General features: G+C 52.2%; 4 protein-coding genes across 14 annotated transcripts; 1 reads left to right on the top strand and 3 right to left on the bottom strand.

Moving 5' to 3' along the window:
• Positions 1-184: 184 nt before the first annotated feature.
• lrrc73 (leucine rich repeat containing 73) lies at positions 185-14,285 on the bottom strand. 6 transcript variants are annotated; one of them, XM_030107531.1, is made up of 9 exons: positions 3,645-3,882; positions 3,601-3,602; positions 3,503-3,564; positions 3,142-3,423; positions 2,898-3,058; positions 2,487-2,609; positions 2,293-2,393; positions 1,513-1,783; positions 185-413 (listed from the first exon to the last, which is right to left on the bottom strand). In XM_030107531.1, the coding sequence occupies exons 4-9, from the start codon at positions 3,411-3,413 to the stop codon at positions 343-345; spliced, it is 999 nt and encodes a 332-aa protein (XP_029963391.1). In that variant the 5' UTR covers positions 3,414-3,423; positions 3,503-3,564; positions 3,601-3,602; positions 3,645-3,882; the 3' UTR covers positions 185-342. The 6 variants fall into 6 exon arrangements, with proteins under 6 accessions (XP_029963391.1, XP_029963392.1, XP_029963390.1 ...); XM_030107532.1 differs by lacking the exons at positions 3,503-3,564; positions 3,601-3,602; positions 3,645-3,882 and adding an exon at positions 14,281-14,285; XM_030107530.1 differs by having other exon boundaries at positions 3,503-3,882.
• Positions 4,569-6,413, top strand: mea1 (male-enhanced antigen 1). Of its 5 annotated transcripts, none has more exons than XM_030107537.1 (4): positions 4,569-4,700; positions 5,077-5,420; positions 5,493-5,601; positions 5,702-6,413. In XM_030107537.1, the coding sequence occupies exons 2-4, from the start codon at positions 5,109-5,111 to the stop codon at positions 5,875-5,877; spliced, it is 597 nt and encodes a 198-aa protein (XP_029963397.1). In that variant the 5' UTR covers positions 4,569-4,700; positions 5,077-5,108; the 3' UTR covers positions 5,878-6,413. The 5 variants fall into 5 exon arrangements, with proteins under 5 accessions (XP_029963397.1, XP_029963398.1, XP_029963399.1 ...); XM_030107538.1 differs by having other exon boundaries at positions 4,580-4,700; positions 5,093-5,420; XM_030107539.1 differs by having other exon boundaries at positions 4,594-4,672; positions 5,073-5,420.
• ppp2r5d (protein phosphatase 2, regulatory subunit B', delta) lies at positions 8,305-15,024 on the bottom strand. Its single transcript, XM_030107526.1, has 17 exons — positions 14,895-15,024; positions 12,943-13,020; positions 12,546-12,723; positions 12,175-12,374; positions 11,989-12,099; positions 11,807-11,899; positions 11,585-11,715; positions 11,141-11,200; positions 10,962-11,070; positions 10,810-10,863; positions 10,561-10,731; positions 10,325-10,452; positions 10,011-10,112; positions 9,690-9,762; positions 9,540-9,587; positions 9,257-9,367; positions 8,305-9,090 (listed from the first exon to the last, which is right to left on the bottom strand). Exons 1-17 carry the CDS (start codon positions 14,919-14,921, stop codon positions 8,953-8,955), a joined length of 1,812 nt encoding a protein of 603 aa, XP_029963386.1. The 5' UTR covers positions 14,922-15,024; the 3' UTR covers positions 8,305-8,952.
• A 370-nt stretch (positions 15,025-15,394) lies between these two features.
• On the bottom strand, positions 15,395-26,322 carry nfkb2 (nuclear factor of kappa light polypeptide gene enhancer in B-cells 2 (p49/p100)). 2 transcript variants are annotated; one of them, XM_030107519.1, is made up of 24 exons: positions 26,256-26,322; positions 25,059-25,191; positions 22,387-22,426; positions 21,796-21,871; positions 21,124-21,164; positions 20,917-21,015; positions 20,454-20,605; positions 20,239-20,351; positions 19,996-20,154; positions 19,803-19,907; positions 19,636-19,724; positions 19,400-19,538; positions 19,165-19,281; positions 18,845-19,033; positions 18,613-18,754; positions 18,421-18,535; positions 17,797-18,004; positions 17,550-17,719; positions 17,244-17,346; positions 17,000-17,154; positions 16,767-16,839; positions 16,231-16,400; positions 15,999-16,110; positions 15,395-15,869 (listed from the first exon to the last, which is right to left on the bottom strand). In XM_030107519.1, exons 2-24 carry the CDS (start codon positions 25,073-25,075, stop codon positions 15,796-15,798), a joined length of 2,658 nt encoding a protein of 885 aa, XP_029963379.1. In that variant the 5' UTR covers positions 25,076-25,191; positions 26,256-26,322; the 3' UTR covers positions 15,395-15,795. The 2 variants fall into 2 exon arrangements, with proteins under 2 accessions (XP_029963379.1, XP_029963380.1); XM_030107520.1 differs by lacking the exon at positions 25,059-25,191 and having other exon boundaries at positions 18,845-19,035; positions 19,164-19,281; positions 26,256-26,299.
• Positions 26,323-26,443: the final 121 nt, after the last annotated feature.

Genomic DNA, 26,443 nt, shown 5'->3' with positions numbered 1-26,443 from the left:
ACGGAAAGTGAACAGAAACATTGAACATGAAGTAGATTCCGTTGTTCATGCTTCCCCTGCAAACTCAATACTTTAAGTGAGAGTACTGTTGCTACTCGGATACTTTTTCTGAAGTAAAGGAGGAGAAACACAGTACAGGTTGATTGTGAACATGTGACTGTGAAGGACCAATCAGAGCCTTTGCTTCATAGGAAGCTGTAAACAGTTTTATTGTGACATCAGAGCAGCAGAACCAATCAGCAGTGCCGTAGCTACATTCATCAGGCGCACACACCTGTGTGGGGTGGACCATGCAGGTGAACAGTGAAAACGTGACGTCAGTGCGTGTGTGAGGGGAAGGGGTCACATCTCAGTCTCATCCAATAAGCTCTCACCTACACCTGACGTCAGCAGCACCATCTGGGGGGCGGGGTCTGTGGGGTCAGAGAGACACCAATCAGATTGAGTCCGTCGGGAGCCAATCAGAGCGTAGAACCAAATGAAAACCATTTTCGCTATGGCAGCCTAACTGAGTGTTTACTGTAGGAAAAATGAGAGAAAATTGAAGTTTTGGCTGTGATCATGACGTGAACGATTGAAAAAAGTGAAACTGGTTTCAATAGCTGTCACCATGATAAGAGGGTCGCAAATGTTTTACATTCTGACCCCCCGCCCCCCCATTCCGTGCAACCCAGAAAAGCCAGGAACCCAACAGGAACCGGCTGTACCCTGTAGGTGAGGTAGAACTCTCCAGCTGACATTAAAGAGATGGATAAAAACTGACACCTGACTGGATTTCTCTGAATTCAGGGAGGAGTTGTGCACGAGAGTTCAGTTTCATTGACAGCAGAACACAAAACGTTTCAGCTCGTTTTCTTCACCCTTCAAGGGAAGCTTGTTAAAGCACTTTAGACACCTTCAAACGACCGTAAACCTGATGAAGTTCTCATGGTGGATAGTTTGAAAAGTAAATAGATTGCGAGAGGAGGAACATCCTGTGGTCACTTTCTACAGATACAAGAAGACGTCTTATTACCAAAGAAAGCAGATTAAATAGATTAACACCCTGTGTGTAAGTTCACAACAATGTGCAGCACGTGTTAGCTCAGGTTCTGTCCCCTTGGAACCTCCGAAGAACCACTGAGGAAGAACCGGGCGGTCCAATAATACGGATTAAATATGAACTGCAGACGCACTGAGTCCACAACTACACACAACACAGACCTCCTACTGTCACCCAGGACACCTAAACACCACACAGGACGGGACCGGACTGCACCAGGTCCATCGGGTCTACATGGACAAGACCAGACTGTACCAGGTCCACTGGACCTACAGGGACAGGACTGTACTGTACCGGGTCCACCGGGTCTAGAGGGACAGGGCAAGGATGTACTGGGTTCCCCGAGTCTACAGGGACAGGACCAGACTGTACCAGGTCTACAGGGACAGGAGGGTGGGGGTGAGGACGGGGGTGGGTGTGGGGACGAAGGTGGGGTGAGGACGGGGACAGAGGCAGTGTTCAGCCCTTACTGCTGTGGGGAAGCCAGGTGAGGGGCTGGTACTTGTCTCTGATTGGTTGGTACTTGTCTCTGATTGGTTGGTACTTGTCTCTGATTGGCTGCAGCGCGCTGCTCGAGGCGGGGCCTGGGAGCATGAGGGGAGGGGCCTCCCGATCTTCGTCCTCCTCCCCCTCAGACAGCAGGTCACAGATCTGTTGCTGCAGCTCCGGAGTAACATCATTCTCCGTCAAAACCAGGACCTTCAGGCTGGTGGGGTAGTTCTCGACCATGTCCAGGAACACCTGAGGACAGATCCACAGACTAGAATCAGAACCAGGACATAACCAGGAGTAGCAGGGAAAGAAAGACCAGAATCAAAATCTGAACAGGTCAAAAGAAAACCTAGATCAAGAACCAGAACTTCCTTGTCAGGATGACCTGAAACTACAAATACAGAATCTGTAAAACCACAATTACAATCTCAGGAAATTGGAATTAGAACCAGACCTAAGAACGAGAGCAGCACTCCAATTTCAAGTGGTTCTTCAAGTTCCTCAGGACAGAGACAGAAATACAATCTGGGAATAGTCCAAGTCAGGAATCAAACTGTAACCTGAAACAGGTGTCCACACATGGCTAGAACTAGAATCTCTAGACTACCTCAGTGGTTCTCTAGATAGGAAACACGAGAACCTGATGTTCTTCAACATGTCCTGAATCTACTAAAGACATTAAAACCTCACAGCAGTGACACAGTAGTGTATCCTGTAACTGTACAGTTCTCTGGAAAATTCAGACTGTGACTGCCCACCTGTGCAGACTGATTCGTCAATCCGGTTCCTTCCAGGTCCAACACCTCCAAAGTCCTGCTGGACGCAACAGCAACTGCTAGCATCCCTGCAATCTGATCACCTGGAGAACATGAGAACCATCAAAACCATCAGAACTCTGCGGAACTGTCGTCGTGTTGCCATATCGTTATTGTCATTGTGTTGTCATGGTTACCGAGTGGGTTGTAGTCCAGGTTGAGCACTCGGAGCTGTGAGCTGTGGGCCACGGCGATGGAGAGCCGAGCCCAGCCTTTGGAGCTGATTCCTGGGTTAGCACTCAGAGTGAGCTCCCTCAGACCTGCGAGCAACAAAAACCTTCACCAGGACTGACCTGAGGAGAGGGGTCCCCTCTGAGGAGAAGCCCGCCTGAGAAGAAACTTAAAACAGCGTTGAAGACACTGAGGGCTTTAAGATCTTCCAGAATCTTGGGTGGGTGGTCACAGGTGAGGCTGGGACATCATGTCACCTGAGTCTCAACGAAAACAAGTCCTCTGACACCTGACATCCTTGGTGGAAGCCCCACCTTCAGATCAACACCTGGATAAATTATTCAAACAGCCTCAGGTGACACATTGGAGGCCCTTACCTGACTTGGCTCCATCTGGCGGTAGCATCCCACAGATCAGGCCTAGAGCCTCATCTCCCAGCATGCAGTCTCCCAGGTCCAGGCAGACCAGCGTCGGATGGGTGGTCAGCGCGGCGTTCAGGGTCACCAGACCCGCGTCCATAAGGGGACTGCCATGGAGGCTGGAGGACAGGTACAACGTCAGAACAACTCATCAGCTGACAGCAGCGGCTGCTCAGAGGTCAGCATTCGAGCGTTTACTCACAACAGGGTCTGCAGGGAGCGGTTGGCCTTCAGGGCGTCCGCCAGGTGTCGCGTGCGGCTGATTCCGGAGACCACACCCAGGTTAAGGTTGAGCTGGGCAAGCGAGCGAGACTCTGCCACGCTGCGACAGATACGGCTGAAGTCCCGGTCGGACAGCTGGCAGCCGCGGACGGACAGCAGCCGGACGCTGTCCTCCTTCAGGCTCTCACAGATGTCCTGGACCTCTGCCGCAGACAGCAGCTCACCTGTGATCTGGATGGAGGCCGGCAGCATCCTGGAACACCTGCAGGCAAACAGCTGCAGCTTTATGAAAGCTCTGCCCTCTGCTGGTAGACGCAGGCACTGCTGGTCCGGGACGGTACCTGTGGTCCAGGTGAGCTGTGGAACCTGATCTGATGTGATCAGGCTCCTTTTCAGATCAGTGCTCAGGGGTCAGACATAACAGCACACCTGAGCCAACCACTGACCAGTGACGTCATCCTGACTTTAGGTTAAACCGATTACCTGATCGATGATGGATGGGCTCACGCGGGGAGGAGGCTCGGGACCGCTGACGTCATCATTGGCCGCAGGCCACGCGCCGGTTCCGACCCGCCGCGGCGGACATCGGCAGGACCAATCGATCCAGGATCAGCGGCGGAGAGGCGGGGAGCGGCGGCGGGGGAGGGTCGGTGTCCTGCAGCCAGCTGCAGCTCCGTCCGTCAGTCGGTGCAGCGCCGCGAGCCCCGGTGTGTTTCTGCAGGTGACCGTTACTACGAGACACAGAGAGAGGAGCGAGGACAGAGTGCTCACTCCCCGCGAAACCCCGACAGCAAACTGTCATTTCACCAATAATCCCGAAAAACAGCTTCCTTTTTGTGCACGTGGTTTGTCTAACAAACCTAATGCGTAAAACATATACGACACAAGGAGGTCGTTTCTGACGGTTTTCAGACCAAATCTCACTGCTGAAAACCAACCTTTTTTGTTGATTATTTTATTTAATGTAAAGCATACCATTGTGATTAATAAATACCATGAGAAGCTCAAATAACTAGCAATGGTAATGAGTGGTGATGTCAGTAATAACTGTGTACTGTCCTATAAATATAAAACTTTTCTTTGTTGTTGTTAGTTTGATGTCTCAGATATTCCTGCTGGAGCCTCCTTCTTGCTATTAGACGATCTTTAAAGGTCTCGCGTCATTTCCGGCCGTGCCTCTTTTATTCTTTTGATTCCTGTTACCATGGAAACAAAAAGCTCAATTTATTTATTTAAGTTACTGTTTGCGGAAACAAATACACATCTCGATGAATACCAAAATATTTTTGATGAAATGAGTCAGTATTGAGCGTGTCTCTCTCCTCCACGCACACTCTCACTCACAAGCGCACACATTGTTTATTTGTGTTTTATTCTGAAGAATTTGCGTGGTGACGTCACTGTCCCGTGACGTACGCGGAAGTGTGCGGGCAGCATCTGCAGCTAACAGCGGCTCAGGGCTAACTGCAGCAGCAGCTCCGCGCGGGGAGACGGACAGGTGAGGGACGGGGGACGGGCAAGACAGCTCACCTGTGGCAGGTGGGTTACTCTGACGCGCGCGCGCGCACACACACACACACACACACACACACACACAGAAACGAGCGGCTGGCAGCTGCTCTTCGTCCTCCTCACAGTCAGGTACCCGGATGTCAGTCAGAACTGGAAACGAGCCCCCGGTCCGGGACTTGTTTTGAATCGGCGCCAGTCAGGTTCGGTTGTGTTATCTCCGGATAACTAGTGGGAGCTGCAGTACCGTGGTGCTGTTCGTGAAGTGCAATTACTACGAAACAGAAATTCACAATAAAATGTTTAGTATTTCTGCATTTAATGGGAACTGAGTCACTTCGAGTATATCTGTCCCTCTGTCTTGCCCCTCACGGTGTTTCTGCCCCCTCTGTCTTGCCCCTCACAGTGTTTCTGCCCCTCAGTATTGCCCCTCCTTGGATGGAAGTGTGGAGCTCTGCGATGGGACCGGAGAGAGTCTTGCCAAGCTCCGAGGACGAGCTGGGGGAGGAGGAGCGTCCCGCGGAGGGAGGGATGCTGCCAGCAGGAGGCGTCGCGTGGCCTGGGGGGGAGGAGGGGGAGAACGGCGGAGGCATGGAGGTGGATGGAGAGGAAGAGGAGGAGGAGGAGGAAGAGGAGGAGGTGAACAGTGGAGGTTACTACTACCAGCCTCTGAACCAGGAGCCCAGTGAGGAGCAGCAGGAGGAGCCGTCGCACGCCGAGGCGCTGCAGGAGGTGCAACACAGGATAGAGGTGAGATCCGCCCCAGTACGGATGACTTCACCTGCCCCGCCTGCCTGTCTCTCACCTGTCTGCGTCTGCCAGGTGATGGGGCTGCACCTCCCTGAAGCTCCGCCCCCAGACAGCGACGACGAGGACGACTCCGAAGTGGCAGCGGCTCAGCAGAGTCGGGCGTCCATTCCGATGGACGCAGGTGAGTCCTACCAGGCGAAACGCTGCAACATCACGTCTGGGTGCCGGCGGCGTGCTCAGCGGCGGTCGTCACGGCAACCTCTTTCTCCCCCCTTCCGTAGATCACGTGGAGCTGGTGAAGAGGACGATGGCGGCGGTAGCGCTGCCGTCTCTCGGCGTGCCGCCGTGGGCGCGGGAGATCTCCGACGACCAGTGGAAGGACATGGTGCAGCACACGCTGGAGAGCCGGCAGAGCGCGGCGGCGCTGCGCCTGCCGCGCCGCTCCAACGTCCCCTGAAGGCACCGCCGCAAGCTAACCGGGACTTGAACTCACCGTTTATGACCCTGAACTCACCACGACCCCTTCACATACCAAACATCCGTCTGCTGACTCGTCCAACACCCTGAATGTGGGCCGGATTCACCCATCCCGCGGGCCCATTTCGGACCACGGGACCCATGTTTGACACCCCTGTGTGCTGAGCTAAGCTACTGTGTCTGAGGATCAAGAAAAATTACAGTTACGCGTCACCAAATTAGACACGCCTGATGAAAATTCTGCACCACAAATGATTGAAGTGGTATTTCTCTCGTGGACCAACGTGCTCCGCTTGGACTGGACTTCTCACCTGTGTGGACGTGGACCAACCAGACTTCCTGCGAAATTCAAGTGTTGCGAGAACGCGTGAATGATCATGTGGCTTAGAAAGTTTCCCACGCTTCAGAAGATTCCCGCCCGTGCGAGTTCGTCGACAGGCGGAGGAAGAACATTGTTTACTCTCCACATGAATTGATCGTTTGTTTTGTCATCTAATAAAGTCTCTCTGTAAAGGCTTCCCGCCTGCACGAGTTCTGCTTTGGGCCACACATTTGGGACTCTTCCCCACCGGCAGGGTGGGTATAGTTAGTTTACTGACCTGCAGGAAGGAACAGGGACAGAAAGACAGAGGGACAGACGAAGGGACAAAGAGACAGCTCCAACCATGTGACGTCTAGAAACCTGCAATATGTCTCCATCCTCTGTACTCTGATGGGCGCGCGCACACACACACACACACACACACATTCCCTTTTGTACTGAACGGTCCCGTTCAGTACAAAAGGGAATGTGTGTGTGTGAGAGAGAGAGGATCAGATGCTGCAGAAATTTCTCTTGTACTTTTATTTTTTTTCTCTGTACATGAACATTTTTACAAAATCGGACGTTTGGACTTGGTGGCTCTCGACCTGAATAAACTCTATTTACAGGATGAAGCAGTGTTCTCGCTTTGTCTCGGCTCGTCCGTCCGTCGCCGGAAAACCAAAGCACCAGCGACCTCTGGGGGCGGGGCTTAATCACCATTCCAATAGCCATCTGTTTTCACAACACAATGTACCAGTGGCGGGAAAAAAAAAACAGCTGAGGGGCGTTTCCTGCATGGTAGGGGGCGTGGCCAACATCAAAGAAACAAGGAAAAATTGTTGAGATGAAAATCAAACGAAACAATCACGAAGCTGACAAGAAAGACATTTCAATGATTTGTTCTGATTTCGTGAAACTTTTCCCAAAACATGCTTTTCAAGGCTTCCAGTTTATGAATGTTAAAAAAAAAACAGTTATAAAAAAAAAACGGTCATGATTCACCAGAGTCCAAACCAGGGGCCTGTCGCACAAAAGCAGGATTCATTCATCCAGGATTAATGGCGGATTCAGGCTCATCCAATCCAAATCCAGAGGGTTCAGGCGAGGATCAGGACGCACGGATTCGTGAAGCTCAATGAAACCGATCCTGGATCAGCTTCACGCTTCGTTAAACAGACCGATCACAGAATCACAGATTCACCGTCCGTCTGGAGGCAGTGAGGCCGGACCGCGCCAGTCGCCTCTGATTCTAAAACCTCTTCATACTTCTGTAGAATTTTTTCATACTTATTTTTCATCTATTTATTTTTTTTTATTTTATATCTTATTATTCCCAATAATATTAACGGCTCACAGATGAGCACCCAATGTTGGAGAACATGTTCTAAGGAATGGGCCTAAATTCCAAAAAGAAGCGTGATTCACATACGTGTGCTGTGTATTTCACAAGCTTTGTTACAGTGAGTGATTTACCCCTCCTCCACCAGGCATGCGTACCCGGGTCCCTCCGGTTTCGTGCAACAGGCCCCAGGAGTCTCTCTCCACCCTGACCTGAACCAGGGGTCCAGTCCTGCGACTCCTGCTCATGTGGAACTGTTGGTGTGAGACGACCTTGGGTTTGGCGCTACATAATCCACGTTGGAAAAACAAACGAACAAAAAAAACAATAACCAAAGAAAGTGGATGAAGACAACCAGCCGACCAATCAGATGGCAGCCGTGAGGACAGAGGGGGACGGAGCGGGACGGAGAATTCACTGCTGTGAATCACTAAACGAGGGAGAAGCTGCCGTCTGATTGGACAAACACATCGACCTCTACTACTTCAGCAACAGACCCAGGCCGACAGCCGACTAGAGCTGGGTACCGTTAGATATTTTTCAGATACAAGTACTTTTTCGATACCTCTCGTACGGTACCGGTTCCTGAACGGTACTTTTTTCGGTACCTGCCTTCACGGCGCACACGCGACGGCATCATGACTGCATTTGCACTTCACGCCACTAGGTGTGCTGTTTGCATGTTCAACCTTATTTTACACAGACACCACAGAAGAAGAAGGGCGCTGCAGGCTCTCTCTGCATGTTGTTAGAAAAAGAGTGTGAGCCGGTAAGACGTGGTGACATGTTCAATGATGCGATGCATCATTTTTTCAGTAAAAGAGAAGAACTGAACCATCGTTTCCGCGCATGTTTATTGACGCGCAGCCGCTTTAAGAACCGAAACTGATCCCCGTACGCGCGTCTCGTGTTCGGTACCAGTATATGCTGAAGTTTTTCGGTCAGTACCACTGAGGTTCCGTTAAACGGTACCCAGCCCTACAGCTGATTGGTCGGGCCTCCGGACGGCGGGGCTCCAGGCTTGATTTGTGACCTCAGCCGTGGTGCGTTCACGTGCAGTGGGGACGTCCCACGTCTTGGGACTGGGGGACATTTCTCCTGTGCGGAGACGTATGAGATCACGATGAGGTGCTTCAAATTCACCAGAACATTCAGATGTCACCCCACAGGTGAGGGGGCGTGGCCTGGATGGGGGCGGGGCCTGTGCTGGAGAGGCTGGGCAGTGTGTGGTGTGACGGCGCTGCAGGCGGACGCGAGTGACATGAAGCAGATGTCCAATCACAGTGGAGACGCACGAGGACAGACGAGCTTCTACAGTGTCCTACGTGTGGTGGACGCAGCGTCGGCTCCGGCCCGGAGACTCGGACAGGACGGGGTCGCAGTCAGGCTGGGGACGGACCGCCCCCCTCCGGTCAGAGCGCCTCCTGATTGGCTGTCAGGTACTCCTCAGCTCTCTTGTGAGCCTCCAGGGCTTTGATGGTGTAGACGTCCTGCGGCAGCTCCGACTTCTTCCTCACCAGAGCCTTCTCCTTTTTCAGGTCCTTCAGCCCCTGAGGGACACACACACACACACACACACACACACACATCTTATCGTTCAGAACAAAACAGCAGATTCCTCTAAAAGATCGCTTCTCTTAGAATGACAATTGGCTGCTTTGGCTTTCTGTGTGTGTGTGTGTGTGTGTGTGTGTGTGTGTGTGTGTGTGTGTATACCTGGGAGGCCTCGCTCTCTACTGTCTTCTTCAGCAGTTGGATATCTTCAGCTGTCGGAGTTTCGGTTTCCATCGAGTAAACGGCCACTGAGCTGTCACTGTACAGCATGTACTACACACACACACACGCACACACACGCACACACACACACACACACACACACACACACACACACACACACACACACACACACGCACACGCACACGCACACGCACACACACACACACACGTCAGCACCACAGACAAGTTACAGCCATGTGACCAGCGTGTGAGCAGGACTGACCTCTTCCTGTGGGTGGAGTCCAGGGCGAAGTGGGTGGAGCTTGTTACTCTGAAAACAAACGGGGAGAGTCAGACGGACGCCAGAGATGATTTTTCTTTTTTCTCCAGGGATGAAGAGGAGACGGTGTTGCCATGGAAACGTAGCGTGTACCTGTGGGTTCTGACGGGCCAAATCCTCGATCTTATGCCAGATCTCCTCCCTCTCCTTCAGCTTGTACTTCTCTCTACACACGCACGCATGCACACACACACACACACACACACACACACACACACACACACACACACACACACACACACACACACACACACACACACACACACACACACACACACACACACGGGTTCGTTTGTCAGTAACCGGGTCGGATGCGCCGAGCGTCAGAGTGCAGTGTGTGTGTGTGTGTGTGTGTGTGTGTGTGTGTGTGTGTGTGTGTGTGTGTGTGTGTGTGTGTGTGCGTGTGTGTGTTACTTCTGTTTCTCGGCCTTATACTGCTGCGTGCAGTCGTCAAACAGCTTCTGATTCATCTCCATGAAGAGCTTCAGGGCGTTGTAGATCAGCCCATGGATGGTCCTGAGGAGGAGGAGGGGGGAGGAGGAGGGGGGAGGAGGGGGGGGGGGGGGGGGGGGGGGTTAAAGCCAGCCTGCAGGTTGGTGGTCTGTAAACTGTGTTTATAATAATGTAATAATGCGAGGACACACTGAGCACTGCAAGGTTGAGTTACGGGGCGCGGCGTCCCGCCTGTCCTCACGCTGTGTGTGTGTGTGTGTGTGTGTGTGCCTCACTTGTTCCAGTGGCTCTTGGAGTTCTTGTAGAGCGCGGGGAACATGATGGGGAGGATCTTGGCTGCGTTGTCGCTGATCAGACTCATGATGTACTCGTTGTTCCAGTAGTACAGGGCGCGCTCTGCAACCTGGAACCACAGCGCATCTTCATCTTCACCATCATCATCATCACCACCACCACCACAGACTGTGGTCTGGAGTCAGGTCAGGGGTCAGGGGTCAGGCGTCAGGCCCACCTGGAAGTGCGGGCTGGACACACACTTGGCGAGCTGCCTGAAGAGCGGCTCCTGGACTTTGACGAACTCGGACGGCTCGATGACGTCCAGGATCTCCTCCAGCTCGTTCAGGAACATCACCTCCTTCGGGCTGTGAGTCTTGGGCCAGAACTTCAGCAGGCCCATGATCACCTGCAGAGGTCAGAGGTCAGCGCACTGAAGCCAGCACTGCAGTGGCAACAGGAAGGTTGTCTCCGCCGTGGTTCTCACCGGCTCCGTCAGGCTGCTGTCCTTCTCCAGGAACTGGACCACGCAGTACGCCAGCTGGAAGAGCACAGAGCTTCAGAACTGGGGTTTTAAAAGCTCCTGGCTTTTGGACCGGGACACTGAGGGGACGGAGGAGTCCGGGGCGGACCACTGACCTGGGGGTGGTAGACGCTCAGAGACTTGACTTTGTGCAGCGGCAGTAAAACTCTGATCAGAAACATCTTGTGTTCTTCTTTGAGGGGCAGAGCGAAGCCGTTGATGATGCTGAGGAGCAGAGACGGGTCAGAGGGCGTGCACGCCTGTGTGCACGTACGTGTGTGTGTCGACATGTTACCTTCCCAGGATCTCCAGCAGCTCAGCAATCCCGTTGTGATGCTCTGTCTCATAGATAAACCTGCAGAGCAAACACACACTGCAGCAGACAGACCTCCACCAGAGGCTCCGAGACCGGACCGAGGTTCTGACTGTTCTCCCACCCAGCCAGGTCCAGTGCTCGTTTGGAGCCGGAGCCCCACTTTGCACCAGTTCTCTGTGTTTTCACCTCCTAAGCATAGCGGTCAGGCAGGCGCCAACGCTTTGCTGGACCGGATGACGAGCTCCTCCATCGTGGCTGAGTGGTTTTCGTATGGAGCGAGTGTTTTTGGATAAACGGCTATGTGTGCAGTGACGGAGTGATGTTTTAATCAACGGTTCTTAGGAGGTGTGAGAACTAAATCGACGGACCACTGAACGGGTCCCCGGCTCGTTCTGGCGGAAAGGGGTCAGCCGTGGCTCTGACCTGTAGAAGATGTTGTTGATCTGGCGCCGGATGTAGGCTCTCAGCCCCAGGAACTTGCCGTAGATCCGGTGGAGGATGGTCTTCAGGAAGTCCCTCTCTCTGGGGTCTTCACTGTCGAACAGCTCCAGAAGCTGAAACACAAACCCCCCCGTCAGAGTCGCGGCCCCAACATGCCCCTGTGACCCCACCCAGCACGGTCCTCCAGTGAGGGGGGGTCCTTACCGACAGAACAAACTTTTGGTCGATGTACTTTTTGGCGACGTTTGGCTGGAAGTCGGGAGACTCCAGGAAGCGGAGGAAGAACTCGTAGACCAGCTGAGGACACAGACAGAGTCCAGTCAGACAGTGCAGGGGCGGCGCGGTGGATCAGCATGGAGACGGTGCTGTGCGGGGCCGTCGGCGACCTGCAGGTGTGGCCAGGCCGCCTCCAGCGTGGGCTCGTCCTCCTCGGGGTCGAACTCGGCTCCGGTGGGGTTGGAGGACGGAGGAAGGGTCCGGAACAGGTTGACGGAGAACTGGAGCGACAGACGCAAAGAGGCGATGAGCGGCGCTAGCTAGCCGCGGCCGGGCGGCGGCCGGCGGCTGCTCACCATGACGACGGCCTCGGGGTAGATGGACTCCGTCACCACGTCGCTGTTGTGCGTGATGTACTCCACCATCTCGTTAAGCCCCGCCCTCTTCACCTCCTTGTACTTCAGGTCGCTGAGCGGGTCGCTCACAAAGTCAAACAGCACGCAGCACTGCCGCAGCTTCTGCACAAACAGCTCCTCCCGGTCCACCGGGGGCGCATCTGCGGGGGAGGGGGGGCACAAGCGTCCACATGACTGGAACCGAAGCTAGTTTGATTCTGGTTCAGGTGTGTTTACAGGAGTGTTACAGGAGTGTTACAGGAGTGTTACAGGTGTGTTACAGGTGTGTTACAGGTGTGTTACAGGTGTGTTACAGGTGGTGTTCAGGGCACCTTTGAGCGCTGGGAGCTTCTGCAGCTCTCTGTTCTTGGTCAGGCTGAAGCGAGATGAACTCTGGCGCCGCTCCTTCTTCACCAGCTGAGGACCGCCAGAGTATTTGATCTTGTTGAGCTGAGTGGGAGGCGGCGTGCTGTTACTGGGACGCTTACTGCCACTCTGCTGCTGCTGGGACTGAGCACACGCACACGCACACGCACACACACACAAACTTTCAGGACAAAAATCTTGGACCTCAACACCTTTATCTCCCTACATGCCATACAGCTGCATGGATTGGCCGATGGTGGTTATAACATCATGAGGCCAGACTACACTTGGAAAAAACTGTGTGTGTGTGTGTGTGTGTGTGTGTGTGTGTGTGTGTGTGTGTGTGTGTGTGTGGCCCCCGACCTCCTCTGAGTTCTCCGAAGGTCCATCTTTGCTGCTGTTGTTGTTCTTCGTGCTGCTTTTGGCAGATTTGGTCGATTCCTGCAGGAAGAGGATCAACACGAGTCAGCACAATAACACGCTAACACAATCGCAGCGTTAATCCTGCCGAGGCGGCCCGTCTGAGCACGCTCTCCTCACAGATGTTCTCAGGGCCGAATGTTGGAGGTGATGGAGGAACCTGTTGCTGTGTGACTGTGTGGAGTCAGTCGGGTCCGTAGGAAGAGTCGGCATCGTTGACTTCCTCAGCTCATCGTGCAAATGATCCCACGCATCACAAAACTTGGATAAAACTTCTAAACTAGCTGGAGTGGAACCAAAACAAGGGCAGATTCAGCAACTACACAACTTATTTTTCGCCTCAAATGTTTTCAGAAATACGTTTGTGGAACTGTTTCAGTCATAACAGAAAGTTTGTGAGCGAGCGGCCACAGTGGTCCAGTATGAACTCAAACAGATGTGTTTCCAGTCAGGGAGGATAGTTACACAGTCATTGACAGGACACGCCCACCAATCATCAATCACCAATCAGTTTCAAATGCAGTGTGTTCAGTCAAAAGATTAATTGTTGGAAAATTTGTCATTATTGGAACAATAAAACCAAGACAGCAAAACACCTGAAAAACCTCTCCCAGGGGTCTGCAGAGCGTCTCAGACGTGCATGCTCTTCTGTTCCTGAGGTGTGTGTGTGTGTGTGTGTGTGTATTCGTGTTTTTAGGTTCTCAGGGACAGACGGCAGCAAAGCGGAACTTGTGTTGAAAACCAAACAACTCATCTGCTCTCTGAAAGAAACAGGAACTCACGAGAACATTTGGAGAACGACCAAAAACCACGAATCTACACAACCACAGGACCAGGACCCGACGCCGCGACAGGCCAGTCACACGGCTCGGCCACTTCACCAGAGTCGTCACTTCCACAGAGAGTCGCCCGGTTTCCTCCCAGGCCCTGCTGAGGACTTCATGTGGTTCCGGGTGATGAGACACAGTACCATGGAGCTTTAGCCAGGTGGAACTTATGAGGACCACGACGTGTCCATCAGCAGGGACGTCGACCTAGACGTCATGAAGACCACCAGACTGATCGGTCTGGTTCTCATCAAGAATAGAGCATGAGAAGAGTCAACTCTGTGTCCAACAGGGTTCGATCTCCTCGCTTCTAGAGCTGATTTTAGGTCTCCTCATTCAAGATTTATAGGTATTATGATGTTATTCTACTTTAGTTTGAAACAGACAGACCATGAAGAAGGGGCACAGTAGGGTTCGAACCAACGATGGTCTGCACGCTCAGCAGGGCTCGAACCTGAAACCCTGTGTTCACAGAGCGGGGCTCGAACCCGCGACCCTCTGCTTCGGATGCGTTGGATTTCCCCGGGACGTCCTGCAGCCGTGCAGCCGGCTGTCCGCTCCCTCCGCCCGGCTCGGCTAACGGCCGCCGCTTCGCGTCACCGCCGTTATGTTTAATGAGGACTGGGTGAGTCACCGCCGGATGCAGCGGCTCCAGAACCCGAGCAGCGGCTCTCCGGGGCCCGCGGGGCGGCTCTCCGGAGGGGGATGAATAATTCAGGGGCACAGGCGGCGGTTCGTCCCGGAGCTCCCAGCTGCTGCTCACCGCAGCTAGCTACGGGGCTTCTCCCGGACCGACAGAAGCCCCGTCACCCGGAGAAGCACAGAGCCGGGAGCGTGCAGTGAGGGTCCAGAGGAGAGGGGCGCCCGGGCAGCTCGCGGAGCGGACACGCGCGTGGAAGGACGCCTGAACAAGCCGCCCACAGCTCCGCAGCGAGCCGTTAGCGGGGCCTGGGCACTCCGCTAGCCGCTCCGCTAGCAGGGAGCAGCTCCATCCAGTCTGCGGGCTGAAGTCTCCCTCTCCGCCTGACAGCAGGCCGACTCGCCGCGGCGCCGCAGCCCGCAACTCACCTTCTCCTTCTTGGTTTTATTCGGCATCTTGTCCGCGTTGCAGGATTTTCCTCCACGGAGGCTCCGTGATATTCCTCCCCGGGACTCAGACGCTGTCACTCGGTCTGCCTCTGCTCCCTGCGTCCGTTCCCGATCCTCACGGCCTGATTGGCTGGAGGCCTGTGCGTCTGCCAAGTGACGCCGCGAAGGATTTTTCTGATTGGCTGAGAAAGAATTTAATAGCGAGGGCGAGGCTGCGGGAAGATGAGGCAGCGCGCGAATCTTCCCAGCAACAAAAACACCTCCAACCTGATGATACCGGGCCATACCGAGCTGTACCGGGCCGGACCAGGTCGGACCGGGCTATACCGGGTCATACAGCATCTCCCTCCCTCTGCTGATGTAACTTCAGTCAACATCCATCCATTATAGAGCATCTTCCTCCTCTAACATCCGGATTACAGAGCATCTTTCTCCCACTGTTATTTTCCTGAAGTAAATTATGTACACGACACATCCATTTCGCTTGATTGTTTTTTTTATTGTTTTCATCACATGTACAATCTTTATTGGTGTGGTCACGTGACCTCAGAGGACTCGTGCTGTTTTTACAGAGGAATAAACTGTTGAGTGAAAAGTTGACTCCGCTTTGATCCATTGTCCATACTCAATGCATTTCAAACTGCAGATACTCAAGAAACTCAAAGTCTTTTAAAGAAACAAAAATCATTCAAAACAAAGTAAAATATAAATTAATTGAAAAGGGACCGAAAACAAAACGAAATGAGGAACAGAAGTAGCGTCTCACTTGGTTTATTACTAAAACTCTTCTTTCAGGTATCTCCAGTCCTGCCAGATGTCCACCATGCTTCTGCTTGCTTATACACCGACACCCCCTTCAGGCCCCCTGACTGAACGCTCCTCACTGATTGGCTACCGGCCGCTCCTCCTCCTCTTCCATTGGTTGGCTGCCAAAGCCGCTGTCCACCGTGACCTCTGATTGGACAGAAAGATACAAACCAGGTGAGTCTGCTGTTTGACGGTAAAGGTACACTTCTTGGTGCTATTGTATGTGTGTGTGTGTGTGTGTGTGTGTGTGTGTGTGTGTGTGTGTGTGTGTGTTACCTGTGTTGTGTTTGTCGTCACTCAGCTGTGTGTTCCGCAGTAATCGGACTCCTTCTGTTAGACCGAGAGACTGAAGAGCTTCGACCAAACCTTCAATAGGACCTCGACCCAGCTACACACACACACACACACACACAGTCACAATCAAACATGGAAAAACACACCAGATTATGTTGCCTGCAGTTCAGTGTTTGTGGCGCTGACACATGGTGTTGTGTGGTAGTCGTGTTACCTGGTAGTGGTGCAGCAGGTGCTCACAGGGGGCGGGGCTCTCCTCGTACAGGTGTGTCAGAGTCATCATCCCCAGTTTGTCCGCCAGTTTCTTCCAGGAGACTTTCTCCACACTGAGAAGCTCCAGCAGCCGAGAGAGGGTGTCTTCATCCAGAACTGAGCCGCTGCCTTCTGCGTACACACACACACACACACACACACACACACACACACAGTCAGATTTCACATCAAGATGTTCTCTGCTCTTCTCTGTGCCTCTGGTGGTGTTCTTCCTCCTGTTGGCCACTAGGAGGCAACAGAACATCACCTTCACCCTCTGCAGAGAACCTTTCCACCTGGACTGAACGGAGGCTTCTGATTGGTTCACCTGCAGCAAGTGCTCATGGGACGTGACAAAGTTCTTCTGGGCTCTAACTGGGCTCTTCTAAAGCTCTAACTATGAAAAAGGTTCAAGCAAAGAGCAGAAAGGTTCCACCCGCTCCGCGTGCAAGGGTGTGTGCGTGTGTGTGTGTGTGTGTGTGTGTGTGTGTTTCTAACCCTGGTCGTCGCTGGCTTTGATCTTTTTGCTGCTGTGACTCGACTTTGGACTGCAGGTCAGCAGATTCCTCACCTTGAGGTGGGGTGGGGGGGTATGAGGAAGATGAGGAAGATGAGGAAGATGGGGAGGGTGGGGGGGAAGTGGGGTACGTGGAAAAAAAAAAGTTAATAGAGTAATCTCCCTCAGGAGCTGCTGTCATGGTGTTAGAGGTTTTCCCCTCCTGGTCTGTTACCTTCTGACACTTGGCGAGCTCGAGGGGGGTGTGGCCTCTGGCGGGTCTCTTCCGAGAGGAGACCGGTGGGGGGGTGGCGTCTCTCTCGTCCTGCTCCTCATCTGAGGAGGAGCTGAAGAAGAGCGGCTCGTCGTTCTCCATGTTTTTGTCTGCACCTGAGGACCAGAGCGCAGTTACTCACCTGTGGATGTGTGGTGTGTGCGTGTGTGTGTGTGTGTTGTGTGTGTGTGTGTGTGTGTCTCACCTGCAGCAATAAGCATGGAGCAGAGGGTGGGGGATCCCAGACTGGCTGCCAGGTGCAGGGGGGTGTTTCCACTGAAGGTGCAGGCGTTCACTTCAGCTTTCAGCTGCAAACAAAACACACCCCTGCTAAATGAAGCCCCGCCCACATTTACCACGTAACGCCACCCTTGCCTGTCTGTTCAAACATAACTCCACCCCTTTGTCATCTAACAGGCAACCACTGGTTGCCTGAAGCCACGTCCCTCCATTGTTTCCATTGTTCTGAGGCTCCGCCCCCTACCCTGAAGCTCCGCCCCCCGGGCCTCACCTCTGTGATCAGCGTGCAGGCCACCTTGAAGAGGTTTTCTCTGACGGCCAAGTGGAGGGCGGTGTTTCCACTCTTCTGTTCAGGTGCGTTTACTTTGGCCCCGCCCTCCACCAGCAGGCGGAGGCAGCGCTCGCCGTCCCTCCTCACGGCGAGGTGCAGAGGATGGAGGCCTGCCAGCGAGACCACCGGTCAGTTTGTCTCAGCGTCTCACCTGCCTGACAGACGTCTGCCTGAGAGACAGTCTCACCGTGGAAGTCGGACGTGTTGACCAGGTGGGCGTGGCGTTCGCCCAGGTGAGCCAGCAGGAGGCGGAGCATCGTGTGGTCGCCGGCCGCCGCCGCCAGGTGGAGGACGCTGCGGCCATCTTTGTCTGGGACGGTGGGGTCGGCCCCCGCCCGCATCAGAATCTCCACCACCTTCATCTGTCGCGTGATCACCGCCAGGTGAAGAGGAGTCTGGAGGGGGAGGAGTCAGTGGAAGGGGGAGGAGTCAGTGTCACCCTAGTTTAACTAGTTGTTGACAGGACTAGTCTAGCTATTTATCTGCTGCAGCTGGTGTTGACAGGACTAGTTAAGCCGGTTACCTGCTGCAGCTGGTTGCTGGTGTTGACAGGACTAGTTAAGCCGGTTACCTGCTGCAGCTGGTTCCTGGTGTTGACAGGACTAGTTAAGCCGGTTACCAGCTGCAGCCGGTTGCTGGTGTTGACAGGACTAGTTAAGCCGGTTACCAGCTGCAGCTGGTTGCTGGTGTTGACAGGACTAGTTAAGCCGGTTACCAGCTGCAGCTGGTTGCTGGTGTTGACAGGACTAGTTAAGCCGGTTACCTGCTGCAGCTGGTTGCTGGTGTTGACAGGACTAGTTAAGCCGGTTACCTGCTGCAGCTGGTTCCTGGTGTTGAGCACGCCGTGCTGCCGGCTGCTGAGCAGTGTGTGGATGAGCTGCTGGATGACGGCGGTCTGCTGGTGGATGATGGCGAGGTGCAGTGGTCTGGAAAAACAAACCACGGCGTTGTCACGGCGATGAGCGGGTCCGACGCCGCGCTGCTGACCGAGACCTGGACTCACGTGTCTCCATTGGCATCCTGGATGCTGCACAGGTGTCTCTGGACAGCCAGGAGGACGCGGGCGTCCCCGGTGCTGCAGTACTGCAGCAGGGCGGCGGCGGTGTGCCGGGCGGTCTGCGAGGCTCTGCTGCTGAGGGTGGAGGCTGCAGACAGAGACGGAGACGGAGACGGCGTGAGAGGACACCTGGAGTCAGAAACACGAATCAGACCAGCTTCGGTCTCTGGATTCTCACCGATCCGAACTAGCTGCTGCTGCATGGCCGAGCCAGTCCGTCCCCCCGGCGGTCCGTCGTTCTGCTGAGAGGCGGAGCTTGACAGCACAGCCCCGCCCCCGCCGCCAAAGTTTGTGAAGTCTGTGTTGAAAAACACTCCGGTTCCTCCTCCGGCTCCTCCTCCCCCGTTCATTTGCTGGAACTGAAACCCTGAAGGAGCAGAAAAATTAAAAACAAACACAGATCCAGATATCCTAACCACTAGCTCCTCCCCCTGCTCCTCCAAACCCCCCGGCTCCTCCCCTGCTCCTCCAACCCCTGCTCCTCCCCCTGCTCCTCACCTCCTCCTCCTCCAGCTCCTCCTCCTAAGCCCCCAGCTCCTGCTCCTCCCCATCCTCCGCTCCTCGGCTCATAGTGAGGCAGTGGCTTCTGCTTCTTCCTCAGCACCTCCTCTTTGTCTGAAAGACAACGGATGAGAAGGACGTGAAGGAAGGAACCACCGACAGAGTGTGTGTGTGTGTGTGTGTGTGTGTGTGTGTGTGTGTGTGTGTGTGTGTGTGTGTGTGTGTGTCTCACCTTGGACCTGGGGAATGTAGGTGAACTGTTTGGGGTCGCTGCTGTCTCCGGCCTTCTTCCTCCTCAGCTGCAGGAAGACGGTGACGGGCCGCTCGATCTCGGTGCAGTGATAGGGCGGCGTCTTGAAGACGATGGCGTACTGAGGACAGACGAAGGGGGAGGAGCCACTTTATTAACTCTCAGCGGCTGCGAGTCTCACTGAGCGGGATCCGCGGACCCCGGAGCCAACCAGAGACCTGCTTGTGGACGTCTGTGGGCGAGAAGTCCCCGAACGCCTCCCAGCATGCTTCGTCGTCCTCTTCGTAGAAACGGATCTCAATGTCATCTGCAGGGTAGAACAGAGGCATGATGGGACATCTGACAAACAGATCGTCCATTCCCTGCAGGACCGCTCCGTCCTCACCTTTCTGAACTTTGTCACAAAGCAGGAAGATCTCGTCTCCTCCGAGCACCGAGCCGAACGTCTTATCGATCCGAGAGATCTTCAGGTTGGAGGCGTTCGGGGACTCTGGAGAAAAGACGCCAACAGCTAGTTATCTGGTGACCTGGGAGAACGGACGGGTGTCAAACCGAGCCTCCCTTCACAGTGGACTCACTGCTGTCGTAGATGGGGTTGGACACGACGGGTTTCAGCGCTCTGGTGAAGGCTCCATTGCTGTCCTGCAGGTAGGCGGTGAACTTGAGCCTGACTATGTTCAGGTCCATCACCTTCCCCAGCTCCTTGGCCTCCTTCTGGATGGAGCTGTCCTCTGCATCTGCAGGACGGCAGCAACGTAAACCCTCAACTCACGTCCTATTCACCTGTGAGGTTCAGGTGTGTGAGGTTCAGGTGAGTTTACCTGTGAGGTTCAGGTGTGCTCCTTTCTGTCTCTTCCACTCAGCTCTCAGCCTTCGAGTTAAAACCTCTACGACTCCTTTCTTAGTGACGTGAAGAATCCCCAAATTACTGAATCTGCAACACAAATATTCTTTGTTTTCACTGCAAAAGTGTGCACGTGTGCCTTTATGTGTGTCTCTCTGCATGCGTGTGTGTGTGTGTGTGCTGGACACTCACGAGGCAGTGAGGTCGTTGGGACCGATGTCCAGGGTGCAGGTCCCGTTGTCGGTGCAGTTGCGTCCCACCAGGCTGTGTGCGTGGACCCTCGGGGGGTCGGTGTGGGTCACCAGCTGGACCTCCACCCGGGCGTGGCCCACGTAGTTGTTAATCTGAGGCACAGAGGTAAAAAAAAAGGTTTCAGTCATGAGTTGTCCTCCACTGTCCTGTCGTGTGGAGTTCCACAGGGCTCGACCTTCGGGCCCCTGTTCTTTCCACTGCTGCAGCTGAAGGACGGTGACTCACTGACGCCATTACATCTATTTCTAAACTGATTAAATCCTGGATGACGCCACATTTTTTTTAAATTGCCACTGTGGGTACATGAGCATGACCTTTGGCCCCAGTAGCTCCCTCCGATGAGTTAAACACAGAGCACGTTGTCATTGAGCATATTGTGAAATCTGTTGTTTTTGCTGCACACCTTCACCGTTGGGTAGGTTCTCCGATTCTTCTCACTGGAGGCCCCTGGGAGCCCGCCGTGCGACGGACCCTCACACTCATAACGGAAACGAAAGCCCCTCTGAAACACACACACACACACACACCTGATGTGAAGCTGAATGTGACAGAGGATCAGCGGGCCTCGTGTTGATCCCTGAGGAACACCTTCAGTCAGTGAGGTCCTCACCTGTTTGGGCTCCTCGATGATCTGAACGTACGGCCCGTGAGCTGCAACACAAAAACAGCACAACGTTCCCTCAGGTTCCTTTTACAACCCTAACCTGGTGAGTAGGGCTGAACGATATATCGTTATCATATCGATATCGGGATATGAACATTCAGGACATTAGTTTCTCAAAATCAACGATATCAAGATTTCCCCTGCTTGCCCTGCATGTAAGCTTGCCCGTGTACAGGTAAGGCCAGCCAACCACAAACCTCCTTTACTGGTTGACAGCTGATGGCAGCCAATGAGAGACATCAGAGGGAGGGGCAGGAGGGAGACGGAGACGCACACTCACATGTGCTACAGGCGGCGGAGAGGAAGCAAAACAACAAGCACAAACCAGTTTGGTGGTAGTGGCAGTGAGTTCTCATAAATAAAACTGCATTTTTTTTACATCCTTTTGTATTATGATGTTTTTATTTTTCTGAAAAATGCTCAACTTTCACTGAATCCATTGTAACATATCGTATCGATATCGAGATATCTGGCCTGGATATCGAGATATGAAATTTTGCCCATATCGTTCAGCCCTACTGGTGAGTTCACGTAAACGTCCAGAAGCGGCGGTTCAGTGTCTCGGATCTCAGACAGCTGCAGCTCACCCACAGCTGAGTGTTTGTTAGCATGTGCTACCTGTCTCGGGTATGTAGGGCTCCGTCTTGATGTCCACAGGAGGGATGTAATCATACGGCATCAAATTCAGCTGCAGCTGAAAGGTGAAGAGGAGGAGGAGGAGGAGGAGGAGGAAGAGGAGGAGGAGGAGACTATAGTTATCCATCTACTCAACCTACATCACATCTATTCAACGTTCAGCTAAATATTCAGTTTTCCATTCAAGCTTTATCTGCATCTGGAAACATTCACCCTGTTTATATGTGTGTGTTCACACACACACACACACACACACACACACACACACACACACACACGGCTATACGGTTGTATTAATCCAACTTCTATCTGTGCATCCTCATGTTTTAGATCTCTGTACCGAGAAATGAATCAAATCTGGTGAAAGCTGAAATAAATTAAGTGAAGTGAAGCAAAGAACGAGCACGTGAAAAGAAAACCAGCTTTGTTATTCCAGGAAAAAGTAGAAGAAATGCAAAGGAAAAAAGTTATCAAAAACTGCAAAGGAAAGCTTAAAAACCATAAACACTGTTTCTCTTCATTTCAGTTTCATAAAATTTAAAAAAAGTGAAGTCAGAAAAGGAGAAGACTCACCTCGCTGTCGTATATATTGATGAGCTGAGTCTCACTCATCCTGCAAACACAGACAGGAGTCGGTAACACACACACTCACAAGCAGACAAAACATGTACACAAACACAGAATCACATTCTGTGTGTGTGTGTGTGTGTTCAAAGCGCTGAACTTCTTTCTCTCTCGACCTGCTTTCTCTTTAAGCCCCCACCCACTGCTTTCAGTCACTTCCTGGAAGCGGTGCGCTGAGGAAATCCCCCAGAATCCCCAGCAGCAGGGTGGGAGGGAGCTAGATGACGCAAGCGCTGGAGTTAAAGAGGCAGGCGAGTTTTGAAAAAGGAAAAAAGAAAACCCTTCAGACTAATTTCACAATTTAAGTCAAGTGTAGAAAAACAGTTCTGGATTAAATCAAATTCCAACATGAAATAAAGAGCAAAACGAAAAAACAACCAGTAGAGGCAGCAGCCAATCAGACTGCAGAAGCTCATACACTCCCCTGGAAAACACGAAGGGCCAGTCTGTCGCCGTGTTTTGTTCTCCAGCTCCAGACTCCAGTTTTGCTCTGAGTTTTCAGACTTTCCCTCCAGCTGAGTCGAGAACTCAGCTCAAGTCATTTCAGTGGGTGACTTGACCGCCGTGGCGGCGTTCAGCGTCGCCTCAGCACTGCTTCTGGTTCATCATCAGACATAGGTGGCAGAAGGGGAATAAACCCAGTCATTATTCTAATTGTGTTCTCGTTTGTGGAACAGACACTGATTTCCCCCAGAACCCTCCGACGCTCGATCATTTCCCAGATTTACAGCAGCTCAGAAGAAGCTGAGGAGATGTAAGTCAGACGACGCTGTGACCAAACCGAAGGAAACGATCCATCGACATGCATCTGATCTCAGCTCCATCCAGGGTTCAGATGGAAACCAGCTGTTAGCATTAGCATTAGCGCTGCTCAGTAGACGCTGCAGCAGCCTCACTTCACTAGAAGGTAAAGAAGATCAAATCAAACCAACCGCCAGCTCCCAACATTAAAGAAGTCAGCAGCAAAACCAGAGGAGAAACGGAGTCAAACTCCATCAGAAGTGTTTCCTGCTGCCCGGAGAGTTCATATGTTAGATTATTCAAAATTTGAATTGCAGATTATTCCTCCTCAGCAGAACAGCTGAACCAGCCCAGGTTTCTGTTCAGCACTACAGCAAGCAGACAAAAAGTCACAGCTCTGTGGAGTTTCCCTTTAACTCTGAGCAGTAAAGACTGCTGATCTTCTCAAGGCCTCAGAGGTCTGGTCTCTGTTCTGGTCTCTGTTAGATCTCCGTGCTGCGTTTGATACTATTGATCAGAACGTTCGACTACAGAGACTGAAACAGATCATCTGGATTTACACCACTAAACTGGTTTCAGTCTCATTCATCAGCAGCATCAGGAAGTTACTTCCAAAATGTAATATGTTACATATTAATTAGCATCACTTGAACATATTTAGTTACATTACAATATTAAGGTCTCTAAATGCTAATACATTGCAATACTGTTGCAGAATTTTTCGCTTCCTTTCACAAAAAACCCACAGAAATCGATGAACTGCAGTTTTTTTGCAGCGGATTATAAACTCAGCAGGAGGTCCCTGAAAATAATTATCTTCACAAACCTCTGGATGAGTTGCCGGAACCAGCATTCTGTATACAATCACCTGATCGTCAAAACTAGATTAGTAACATGAGCTGAGATAACATCTGCAGCCACTTCAAACTATTTCCAAGTTGAAGTGTGTACAATTTGAATAAAACTGCTCAGGCTGAGTGATGATCAAAACTGAGAAAAGAGCAAATGATTCTCCGAGATGTGCACTTTTTAGACCTGACACGGTAACATGCAAAACTTTTTAAAACTCTAAACATTGATCACTTGCCAGCTTCATCAGCTTCTTTCTTTTCGAACAGCTGGATGACTTATTAACATTTGTTTTTTTTGTGTAAAATCTGCAGCAACATGGCTTACATTTTAGAAAGCATATGAAGTGCAGAACAGCAGCAGAGCGGATCAAGTGAGCGTTATGATTCCATGACGAACAAGTCCGAAGCACGAGGAGAGTCCAGAGTTAATAGTTTCTTACTGGAGAAGAGTAAAAAGCTGAAACACTTCTGAGGGAAATAAACAATGAACACACACTCGTTTCTCGTGGCGCTGGTCCCTCTATTCTGCTGTGCTCGTCTTGTTGTTGAGGTTTATTAGAAACAGGAACAACAGGAATCCATTATTAAAGTCCCTCATCCTACGCAGTGTCCTGGAAACCCCTCCGGCTCGCTGTTACCATGGCAACAATGTGACCGACAGGCTTCAGTAATAAATCAGTGTAACTATGTTACTTTTGCAGTGCATTACTCTCAGCACCTCATCTGCCAGGTTCCACTGCGTTCGGCTCAGACTCAGCGTCAGTCATGGAGTTCCACAGGGTTCTGTCTCAGGACCTCGACTCTTCAACGCTATACATGCTTCCTGAAGGGAATACCCAACTTTCGTTCTGTTGTCAGGAGGCAAAACGACAGAAGATCTCCGAAAATCTCCGATCCGGTTTGAAAGCAGGTTTAAAAAATGTTCTATGTTGGCGAAAGAGGAAACATTTCCTGTCCGATCCGTAGAAGAGGAATTTAATCAGGGACTCTGGGTTTGTGCGCGGCTCCTCGGCAGTGTGGGGGACGTACCTCAGCGCTCCAGCCATGACTCAGTGTCCTGACGAGATGACGAGATGGTGATGAGGACGGCGAGGGTGAAGGTCGTCAGCAGCAGCAGGACCGGCAGGGGGAGGAGGCTGATCTTCCCCCTTCTGGGAATTTCCTGCAGGTCATCACAGCTTCGTCTCATCACGTTGTTTCAAAAACTCCAAGGCTCCATTTGAAGTTTTTAAATGGACATAATTTTATTTATTTATTTATTTATTTATCTATTTATTTATTTATTTAGGGGAGGGGGGAGTTTCCATGACAACGGTGGTAGGAGCTGCTGAAAATGTAACTTTTGAGAACAACCTACAGCACCACGTCGAGGCCGGGAACGCTAAAATCACGTTGTTTTCAGCGTGTCTGCCGTTCGCCATCATTTGTGAAACGTTGTCGCTTAAACACAAAACTTTTCTAAAACAAAAACAAATTTTCACAGAAAGTGTTGTCACTGGAAACATCGTCGTGTAAACAGGACCTGAGATCGAGAAACGAGCTGAGCTTACAGGACAAAGGACACCTGGACCACAACAAGACCCAAAGAGGCACAGCAAGACCCACAGGACCCCCAACAAGACCCACAGGACCCACAAGACAACTACAAGGGGCACAACAAAAACATCTGACCCACATTCAGGTCTACAAAATCCACAACAAACCCTACAGGAGGCGCATCAAGACTACAGAGCGCACAAGAAGAACTCCAAAGTGCACAACAAAACCCTGAGACTCAAAACAAGACCTACAGGACCCACAACCAGACCAACAACCAGACCAGACCCACTACAAGACCAACAGGACCGCAAAGCCCACAAGATGAAGCACAACATGCTGAACAAGATCACGAGACCTGCAAACAAGCCTACAAGATCCCAACGAGACCTACCAGGACCCACAGACTTACAGACCCGCGACAAGACCATGAGACCCACAAGATCCACAACAAGACCTACAGGAGGCGCAACAACACTCACGGGACCCAAAACAAGAGCTAAACAAGTCCTGAGACCAACTGCAAGACCGACGAAACCATAACAAGACCGACAGAACCAACAGCAAGACCTACAACAAAACATACAACAAGATCCACAAAGACTCACAACAAGCACGAAAGGACCCACAATAAGGTCCACAAAAGACCAACAAGACCCACAACAAGACCACACAGACGGAGTTATTTACCTGGTCAGGCTGCAGACGAGCTCCTCTCCGTCTGTTTCCCTGAAAATCTCCAAAACTCCAAAACGACGTGAAGCGACGAGCAGACAGTCTGCATCCGGAAGAGGCTTTTCAAAACAAAACATCCGGGCTCTGCAGACTTTTTTTGTAATTTCACTTGAGAATATTATTTTTACCCGACATTTCTCCTC

Source organism: Salarias fasciatus, chromosome 13 (genome assembly GCF_902148845.1).
Source record: "Salarias fasciatus chromosome 13, fSalaFa1.1, whole genome shotgun sequence".
NCBI classification, from domain to species: domain Eukaryota; kingdom Metazoa; phylum Chordata; class Actinopteri; order Blenniiformes; family Blenniidae; genus Salarias; species Salarias fasciatus.
The sequence above is the reverse complement of the archived record's forward strand: the minus strand, read 5'-3'. Positions and strand labels throughout refer to the sequence as shown.

Coding starts and splice junctions, on each gene's coding strand:
- lrrc73 (XM_030107532.1), bottom strand. CDS start 3,413: ATGCTGCCGGCCTCCATCCAGATCACAGGTGAGCTGCTGTCTGCGGCA. Junction 2,394..2,486: donor CCTGGACTACAACCCACTCG/GTAACCATGACA, acceptor CATGTTCTCCAG/GTGATCAGATTGCAGGGATG. Junction 414..1,512: donor CACCTGGCTTCCCCACAGCA/GTAAGGGCTGAA, acceptor CTGACCCCACAG/ACCCCGCCCCCCAGATGGTG.
- mea1 (XM_030107537.1), top strand. CDS start 5,109: ATGGAAGTGTGGAGCTCTGCGATGGGACCGGAGAGAGTCTTGCCAAGC. Junction 5,421..5,492: donor AGGTGCAACACAGGATAGAG/GTGAGATCCGCC, acceptor TGCGTCTGCCAG/GTGATGGGGCTGCACCTCCC. Junction 5,602..5,701: donor GTCCATTCCGATGGACGCAG/GTGAGTCCTACC, acceptor CCCCTTCCGTAG/ATCACGTGGAGCTGGTGAAG.
- ppp2r5d (XM_030107526.1), bottom strand. CDS start 14,921: ATGCCGAATAAAACCAAGAAGGAGAAG. Junction 11,716..11,806: donor ACCAAAAGTTTGTTCTGTCG/GTAAGGACCCCC, acceptor TTTGTGTTTCAG/CTTCTGGAGCTGTTCGACAG. Junction 10,453..10,560: donor TGTCCAGCCCGCACTTCCAG/GTGGGCCTGACG, acceptor CTGTGGTTCCAG/GTTGCAGAGCGCGCCCTGTA.
- nfkb2 (XM_030107519.1), bottom strand. Junction 18,536..18,612: donor CAGGATGCCAATGGAGACAC/GTGAGTCCAGGT, acceptor TTGTTTTTCCAG/ACCACTGCACCTCGCCATCA. Junction 16,401..16,766: donor CAAAGCCAGCGACGACCAGG/GTTAGAAACACA, acceptor GTGTGTACGCAG/AAGGCAGCGGCTCAGTTCTG.